Source organism: Helianthus annuus, chromosome 10 (assembly GCF_002127325.2).
Source record: "Helianthus annuus cultivar XRQ/B chromosome 10, HanXRQr2.0-SUNRISE, whole genome shotgun sequence".
NCBI lineage: Eukaryota > Viridiplantae > Streptophyta > Magnoliopsida > Asterales > Asteraceae > Helianthus > Helianthus annuus.
This window is the reverse complement of record NC_035442.2, coordinates 173,421,722-173,431,522: the sequence shown is the minus strand read 5'-3', so window position 1 is coordinate 173,431,522 and position 9,801 is coordinate 173,421,722. Positions and strand designations below refer to the sequence as shown.

The following is a 9,801-nucleotide window of genomic DNA, read 5'->3' as shown; positions in this document are numbered from 1 at the left end:
ACACAAATAACTAAAACACATTCCCTAACACATAGAGTTTAACACCACCAAATACATGAATAAAAAAAATGCAATAAAAAATGCGATAATAAAAGTGGAACAGACTCCCCTGGTTTAAAACGTAGAATCCTCGTGCGTCCTATTCCACCACGACCGTATAGCATTTCATTCGCGGCCGTGTCCACAAGTACTCGGGTCAATCTCTACAATCAGTGTTCAGATCATCCCCGTCCAAATGGAGATTGAGTATGGACAGTTCTGACCGAACTCTAATCTGTGCATAGTCCGCAACTGCAACTAGAACGCATTGGGATTTTACCAAACATCCCCACACTTGGACCATTGCATCCGTAGAGATTAATAACCTGATAACCTGCAACAAATAACAATACCCACACAAAACAAAACAAATATACACTACTCTACATCCTCGGGCTGCCTCCCGAGAGCGCTAAGTTTATAGGTCTTCAGCCAGACCATACCTGATATGCTCAAGGTGGTTTAAATGGCATCTCTCGTGCAAGGAACACTTGTGTTGGTGAATGGTTAGTATCCCACTGCCATCCTCCATTCCATATGGCATCTAAATGATCCGGGTTATCGAAATCTATCGACTGTGAGAATTCACCCATATTCACCTCAAGTGGTCTCTTCTTGGATTTAGTTGCATCCTTTGGTGACTCCTTTTCTAACTTGACTGAACGCTTTTTGTTTCTCATCTTGAGCCACCACGGTGATTTGACCACTTTATCCTTCAAGACCTTTTCATCCTTCGACCTGTCAATCATAGCAACACTCTCTTTCGGGACATCGACACACATTGGAGAATGGCTCTTGTTAGTAGCAAAAGACCATGGACAAGTATTTGTAAGAGAATAATCAAAAGAATGTGAAAGAAAATCAACAGAAAGCTTACGGCTCCCGTAGGTCATATCAACTGTACCATTCCTGCAACTGATTTGAGCAGCTGCAGTGGCCAAGAACGGTCTACCAAGTATCACTCTCGGTTGTTCCTTCTCTATATACGGCTCAACATCCAACACAACAAAATCTTCTGGGTAATAAAAATCACCCACCTTGACAGTCAATCCCTTCAAAATCCCCCGGGGCCTCTTTTGTGAGTATTCAACTAACACCATAGAAGCATTAACCTGTTGCAATGGACCCAATTCATACCTGTCATAAACATACCCTGGAAGAACACTCACTCTAGCTCCAAAATCCAATAAGGCGTTATCCGTCTTGAAATCCCCAAGTTGGATTGGGATAAGCGGCTCTCCTAACTCTCCATCATTCTCCAATCTAACATCCTCAACCATACCAACTGTAGCAATGGAAATATTCTCTTTGAACCCTGAAGCAACATCATCAACCATTGCTATTACCGGAGTTACTTCCTCAACTTGCACTTCTTCTAATGTCTCCAACCTCTCAGATTTTCTTTCTAAAAACTCATTAAACTGGTCAGTTAGCTGTCCAATTTGTTGGGCAAGTGATTCATTGATCTTCTGTTGCTCATCGAAAGACTGGTAGATTTCCTTTAAACGCTTGACGATGGTGTTAATTACTTCTAATATCCTATCTACCTCGTTTGGGGAGTTTTTAGCGAAACCTACTTGATCACGTTCTTGAAAATAATCACTGCCCCCATAACCATACTCTTCCAAGAAATCTGAATTTGGGTTACGATTGTGCCTGTCCTTGACTTTATCGGATTGATTGTAGTTTTGATATCCTCTGGTGCCATAATCCGGTTGGTAGCACCCTTGTTCAGAATGTGGACAATCTTGAGCCCAGTGATAATAGCTCCCGCAACATGAGCATGGGTCATAATCATATTTCGATGCCATTATTTCTGCACAAATAACAAACTAACAGTAGTACTGAACAAACAAAAAAAAATAAAATAAAAGCTAACTAGAAAGAAAAAAAAACAACAAAAATTTTTGGATTTTTTTTTTAAATTTATTTTTTATGCAAAACAAAAACAAACAAACAAAAGTAAAGTAGCACTAAGCGCACTAGCTCCCCGGCAACGGCGCCATTTTGATGTCTGTCGTTAGTGACATGCAAAAACCTAATTAACCTAGGTAGCTAGGGTAAGCAGGGTATCGAATCCACGAGGAGCATGTGGTTAGTGTTACACGTTTTGTTTGTAAATTTTACTAAACTAACTGATGATTATAAAACTGATATGGAATTAAAAACACATGAAACAAGTTGCGATTAAGAAAAAGATTGAGTCGTAATAAACAATGATGAGAAAAGGTGAGCACTCCGGGATTCAGATTCTGTAATTACCAATAACCTAGTTCTGATTTTATTGGATGCTATTGATTGAATAGTAAATCTGTCACATCTACCAATTACCTATGCAGTTCAAAATCTTAATATTAATTGATCAGATAAATATTAAAACAAGCATACATAGGAATCATTCAATCAACAAAAGCATAATTGGATTCAACACATAATTATAACTCTGACTGTCACTCAGGATTTGTCTGTCACACAAATTATATAATCACGCAAATAGTCGGCTGTCACCCGACTACAAATCCAAATCTCAATACAAAACAGAAACTAGAATTAAAAGTGTCTCACAAGAATCATTCACCCGAAGTGTCCACGAGAGATTTAGCCGCTCATGATACTCGTACGACCTTCAAAAGCTTGATAGACGGATGAAAACATAATCTTGCCAAAGATGTGGTATGATAATGATGTTGATGTACGGCTGATTAATGGTGAATGGTGATGTTCAGTGATGAGTTTTCGATCCCCCAAAATTATGTCGATGGTTGCTCAAAATCGATTGGATCCCCCATTCGTGAGATGATGAATGATGATATGATTTTCAAGAGCCCAAAGAGTCTAGTTTATGGCCCAAAATTAGTGGATCAAGAAGTGTTTATGAGAGCCCAACAACAATACATGTTGCTGCTAATTTTCGAGAATGATGAAAGTGATTTTTTAGAGCCCACCCCATTAATGTTGGCTGCTCATAGTTGTTCGTGAAGGGCCTATTGTCGAGAGATGATAAGTGATATTGTTGGGCTGATTTTGGGCCCAAAAGTATAATGAAGTTGCTGCTCCAAAATTCAATGATTGCTGCCAAACTTCCGTGAGTCTCATGTTAAATCCATAAGCCGCAATCCCATTTCACTGTTTGTTTTTTATGAAGACCATGCACCAGCCGTAAGCCCTATGTAGTTGCCGTAAACCCCATATACAATCCTTTATTTCTTTTGTGAAAATGAGACCAAAAGTCAACATGAATTATCATATGCCTCCAATCACAATCGTCTAACATGTTGCATTGTGATGATGATTTCTATTAATGTTGTTGACTTCCTTTTAATGCTCCAAGAAACTTTTCCATCAAAAGTGACGTATACCTTGCCAATTATTTATGAGCATTCAATGTTTTGACATTTATTCACATTGTAAGTTACTCTTTACACCTTGAAAGTTGAGATATGAACCTTAGTATTCCCCATCTTGTTTTCCACTCACAAAAACAACTTTCACTAAATAACACATTGGCCCCTCAACTCCAATGTTTCATATTTCTCGCATAACCAAACCATCCTTTCGACCCGAAAACAACCGTTGGCTGCACTCATCAATCTCACTTGATCCGCTTTCTCTCTAAACCCCTTATCTTCACCAAGTTACGCGTTCTTACCTGCAATAAACCAATTCCAAGCATATAATCATATAAAACAAGCTAAATCACACAGAATTAACACATAAATACCCATGTTTCACACCCTCCATCACATCCCCACACTTACCTTTGATTGTCCTCAAGCAAACCGATACGGAACTACTCACCATAGTAACAATACCTCTAAACCCCTTAACCGATGCAACAGTTTAAGTCCCAAGTCATACCCGTTCCATAGACTAACACAATCGAGATTGACAGTCCGACAAACAATTTATGTAACTTATAAAACTCAAGACTTGTTTATTTAAAACTAACATGCTTAGGATTCTAACACATGCTACACGCCCCTCACAATCAACTCTCCTCTCGGTTTAAAAACTGAACTAGCGTGTAATGTGCTAGCATTTATAACACTCATAACCAAACATGAAATTCTGTAATCATAGGCTTGTATGACAATCACGCCTCCACTGTATCATGTAATATGGCACATATCAAAAGGACTTTCGGTTTTGGGCTTAGGCTAAGGGTAGAAAGATTTTTTTTTTATATTTATATTTTTATGTGGCGAACAAACAAATGACCAACCGTGACACTTTATTTGCAAACACATAACAAACCTTTGGGTTGGTTTCTACCCAAGAACATAAACGATATTCACAACACTTTTTTTTAGCTTTTTTTTTCTTTTTCTAATTTTTTTTTCTTTTTTTTTCACTTATTAATAATTTGTCGTTCACGGTCGGTATCAAACAATTCACATTGGGTGGACAAACGAATTGGTAAATAGGCTCAACAGGGCTACTAAAGGTGATAACTAGGTAAACACAAAACGAACATAACAGGTGTAAAGGATATCCTAATGCCTTTATCATTTACGTGCTCATGTCAAACCACAATCTCAGCATGTATCAAATCATACAAGTTTTAACACAGAATAACATGCGGCATGCTCTCAACAAATGAATTCAATATGTAAATCATTCTATCATTCTACAGGCTCAAAATTCTCACCAAAGAAGGGAAAAAAGGTTGCCGACACGTAGCATATGCAATTTAAAGCATGTTACCCCTAAATAGACATCTCTTTTCAATCCTTTTATCCTGAAAACACCTGTCGGACCTACTCTCATGAAACTTAAAGGAACGACCATGACAAGGGACTATGTTAGTTTACTACCGACAAGGAACCCATTAGTGATTGAAACTTTAGGTTTTCGTATCCATTTAGCTCACTTAAGGCGATGAAATTATGTAAAATTTTCAAAATTTTCAATTTTTTCGCTTTTCATCGTTTTCAATCACTTTCAACCTCTTTCAAACCTTTACCTTCCCTTCCCGGGTTTTCATATCCCCACACTTGGGCGACATTGTCCCCAATGTATAGTACTTTTAAAACAAACTCGGGAATAACAACTAAACCATCCCGTAAGCGGCTAATCCCTAACACAAATAACTAAAACACATTCCCTAACACATAGAGTTTAACACCACCAAATACATGAATAAAAAAAATGCAATAAAAAATGCGATAATAAAAGTGGAACAGACTCCCCTGGTTTAAAACGTAGAATCCTCGTGCGTCCTATTCCACCACGACCGTATAGCATTTCATTCGCGGCCGTGTCCACAAGTACTCGGGTCAATCTCTACAATCAGTGTTCAGATCATCCCCGTCCAAATGGAGATTGAGTATGGACAGTTCTGACCGAACTCTAATCTGTGCATAGTCCGCAACTGCAACTAGAACGCATTGGGATTTTACCAAACATCCCCACACTTGGACCATTGCATCCGTAGAGATTAATAACCTGATAACCTGCAACAAATAACAATACCCACACAAAACAAAACAAATATACACTACTCTACATCCTCGGGCTGCCTCCCGAGAGCGCTAAGTTTATAGGTCTTCAGCCAGACCATACCTGATATGCTCAAGGTGGTTTAAATGGCATCTCTCGTGCAAGGAACACTTGTGTTGGTGAATGGTTAGTATCCCACTGCCATCCTCCATTCCATATGGCATCTAAATGATCCGGGTTATCGAAATCTATCGACTGTGAGAATTCACCCATATTCACCTCAAGTGGTCTCTTCTTGGATTTAGTTGCATCCTTTGGTGACTCCTTTTCTAACTTGACTGAACGCTTTTTGTTTCTCATCTTGAGCCACCACGGTGATTTGACCACTTTATCCTTCAAGACCTTTTCATCCTTCGACCTGTCAATCATAGCAACACTCTCTTTCGGGACATCGACACACATTGGAGAATGGCTCTGGATCGGTATGACCGTACCCGCGGTAGGTTTGATCGTCAGGGTCGGTATGACCGTACCCTTCCGTGTAAGGTTGCGGGCCTAGTCGGCTCTGGATGCCTGGGCCGCGCCTGGAGGCTGACTGCCTCCTATCTTCCCCGTAGGGGCCCAGGCGGGTATGCACTGGCCCTCTGGAGCGGGACTCATATGAGGAGGTATCCTCATTGAGTGTATGGACCGAACAGTAAGATGATCCACGATCGTCATGTCGGCTTCTGGAAGCCGGACGTGAGTGTAACCTGCCATCGTATTGGAGTATACGGTTGGCAGGTGTGTGTTGTATTGGAGTAGGCCCAACTTGTACGTTTGCTTCCGTACAAGCGCGGTTGTAAGCCGCTATCAGCAGGTCAGTCTGCTGTTGGTACCAGGAGTGTAAGTCCACGCCTGGTGGAAGCACAGTTGGGGCCTGTGATAAGTCGTGTCCGAACGCAAAGGATGGGATCCTTTGGGTGGACGTGCCAATGTGTCCGGGTTGGGGGGTCGAAGGGTGGACCCCTGTTGGGACCGGGGGATTTGGGTTATCCGCATTGGTGTTTTGGTTATCAGTCATGATCTTGAGAGGGAGAGGGATGGATTAAAAAGTGCTAAGAGTAGCGGTGGGCGCCAATGATGAAACAATGGTTAACCGGGCAGGGTTAACACACTGGTCTCGTCAAGAAGGGTTAATCCCTTCCTCTCGGAGATCGCTGGCTGGGTCACCGGTGGATGATCTCCTGCACAGGGAAACAAGCCGTGACTCGTAACAAGGAGGATGGGGTGGGGGGTGCTCCTTGTTACCACTCTCCGGCGTGAGAATCAGTAGTTTGCTTGGGAAGCAAAGCAAGATTATAGTAGTAGTTAGAGAGTTGTGAAGAGATACCTCAAACCTGGTTTGGGGTCGGTATTTATAGCCGAGGAGTGAAGGAGGAGATTGATGGATGGGCTGACGACGAGCTGCACCGTTGCAGGTGTGTCAGTCTCGCCGGCCGTGGGGGTTACGCCACGTCAGCCCATTGCTTTAATAGCTCTGACAGGGGACTGTCGCCGGCGCCACTTGCCTCGTGGTGTCAGCCACTTGCCTGGCGTGTCAGTCCACTTGCTGGATATGCAGGGTGCGGTGCGAGCCGCATCGCTGCATGCGGTAACGTCTGAAGTTACCGCGTCTCCTACTTGTGATCAAGAAATACGCGAGGTGCGGTGTTGGCCGCATCATCGTATGTGGAGACTATTTGCTCGCTTCCCTTGTCGTGACGAAAATGGCCATATGATGCGGTGCCAGCCGCATCGATATGTTCATCGTCTTTCGTACTTGGGTCAAGCTATTCATCTTCGAACCGAATGGGTTCGAAGGATGTGACCGCATGGGTGCGGTTTGCTTACTGGTAGGGGTTTGTTTGATGCGGGTAATGGTCGTTTTGGGACCATACCCCTTCAGTTGTATTTGATCTCTCAAGGTTTTTTTTACCCCCTCAACTTTCTAATATGTGTCGTATAAATTCAACTTCGTCTACGTTTTACGTAACATAAGTAATTTAGTGTTAAAAATTCGTGTTTTTTTAAGTTTTTTTCTTGACTTGGTTCATCTTTTGGTTGGTACTTAGTATGATTTTACGTCCTCTGCCTCGAACGTGGGGAGCTTAAGACTATATAATCACCAGAACTACATTTAGCATATAAAGGGTTACGTTCGCTTCTTAGGTTGTAGCCTAATTGAAAAAGTAAAAGTCAGGATGCCTTTAAGCCGTAGGTTCAAATCTGTACAATGAACAGCATACTTTTAAGCCATTAGAGCTTCTTTAGAATTGGTGACGGGCCCAATTACCTGCACTGCCTACACCGCTTGGATGGCCTTTGTTAGACGTTCAATTAAAAAAAAAGAAAAAAAAAAGCCAGTTTTTTAGTAATCGTTAGTCTACACCCCATCACCCGTAGAGGGTCAAATAACTATTTGACTCCCGATTAAACCGGGTAGGTCCGATTTTAAAAACAACACTGGACCATAAAACGGGCCTTGTCAATTATGACCCCACCTTTTGAGCGTCGATCACGTAAATGGCGCCCACCGTTACCGCCACCCGTTTACCAAACATTTATAGCAACTTTCAAAACGGCTTCCACTATCGTCGTTTAGCGCCCACCGAAAATATATTCCATTTTTATATCAAAAAGTAGAAACCCACCGTAAACAAACCAAACAACCAAAACCGAAAATATTTTTATTCTTATTTAATTTAATTCTTATAATATTTAACTCCTTTTTCCGGCCCTATAAATACGTTGCTTGAGGAAAGCTATGTTTGCCAATTTACACAACCAAACACACCTTTAGAAAAAAAAACCTCTCTATCTCCTCTTTCTCTCTCTACATATCTTCTCATACAAGTTATCTCAAACAACAATAACAATGGCGGTTTCAACACGCAGAACAAACGGACCGGTGCTCCGATCACACTCGCCGTCTGGAAGGTTTCATAACTCTCCGGCAACGACGTCGTTCGCCTCCACAACCTCTGCGTTCTCGTCCAGGTCTACTTTTTTTCAAAACAGATCGTCTTCTCCAACTCCGGTGAGTCTGTACGGTTACGGTTCACCATCGGCGTCAACCGTACGGTTTTCGTTCGATAACCGTTCGATTTCTCCGAGCAGATCTATATCTTCGTTACCGAGGAGTCATAATCAAGCGGTGAAGAAACAGGATGCTCCGAAGAAGACGTGTATGTGTTCACCTACATCGCATCCAGGATCATTCAGGTGCAGTTTGCATAAAAACACAAACAACAATGTTCAAAGCCACAATAATACGACGACGTATCCTTCGAACCGGCTTAACGCTCGGAGGTCGGCGATGACGAACTCGCTCGTGCGAATCGGAACGGTTGAAGGTGGAGATCTGGTGAAACGAGCGCTCGCGGCGTTGATTCGGCCGTCGTCGCATCAGCAACGACGGAGAATGACGTTTCAGGCTAGGCCTAGTCGGTTATCCGTCATGTCAACGGCGGAGGATGTTTAGGTTTTTGTGAAATTTTTGGTATGCGAGTTATTTTTTCATTAGTTTTCACCGTATGGAGTCATCGACGACGGTTAACAACAGATCGGTGTTGATGAAAGGTTGACAAAACGATCTCTTATACTCTTAAGACTTGTATGTATATACAAATAGAAATAGTTGACCTTATGTTGCCGCCATTAATGGTTGAACAAGCTTCTTCAATTCACTCTGGACATTATAAACTAAATTCATTGAAAACCTAAACTAACTTAACAAACTGTATGTGTTGATGATCAGCATCTCCATATTTGATCATCTCTGTTCCGTCAAGTCATGTTTCTCATCCATTTTGTTCCGTTAAGTTCATTTCTGTTCGTTGAGGGTAGACGTTTTCCGTTAACTGTGAGTATATGCCGTTCGTAAGTCCGTCGTATTCCGTGGCGCCGTTCCGTCGTCTGGTAAGTAGCCTATTTTGTATTTGTTTTTTTTTTTTTTTTATTTAACTTTTTTTTTTAGATTTTTTCGGTGGCTCTATTATTGCAGGTACGTTGTTGTGGACAGGCTGGATGTTGAATACTGAAATATGGATCGGCGTGCCGTTTATGACTTTGATTTTGAGGACTCACTGGACCACACTTGACCTAACTTGCCTGTGCTTTGGAGGATTCATGGACAATTGGACATAGTACAATTATTAATTTAATATATACTAAAAACTAAAATATAACATAAATTATTAGAATATGGGATGTGAGGGGTTTGGGTTGAGGGCATTGCTCAACATGTGGCAAGTGTGGTCTCATGAGTCCATATCCAGAAAAGTGGGGTGTGGAAGAGGCGTG

At 41.6% G+C, this 9,801-nt stretch overlaps 1 protein-coding gene across 1 annotated transcript; it reads left to right on the top strand.

Annotated features, from left to right (window-relative positions):
* The first annotated feature begins 8,267 nt into the window (after positions 1-8,267).
* On the top strand, positions 8,268-9,206 carry LOC110886622 (putative protein TPRXL). The gene has a single exon (XM_022134436.2). It carries the CDS (start codon positions 8,375-8,377, stop codon positions 8,978-8,980), a length of 606 nt encoding a protein of 201 aa, XP_021990128.1. The 5' UTR covers positions 8,268-8,374; the 3' UTR covers positions 8,981-9,206.
* The last annotated feature ends 595 nt before the right edge of the window (positions 9,207-9,801 follow it).

Coding starts and splice junctions, on each gene's coding strand:
- LOC110886622 (XM_022134436.2), top strand. CDS start 8,375: ATGGCGGTTTCAACACGCAGAACAAACGGACCGGTGCTCCGATCACAC.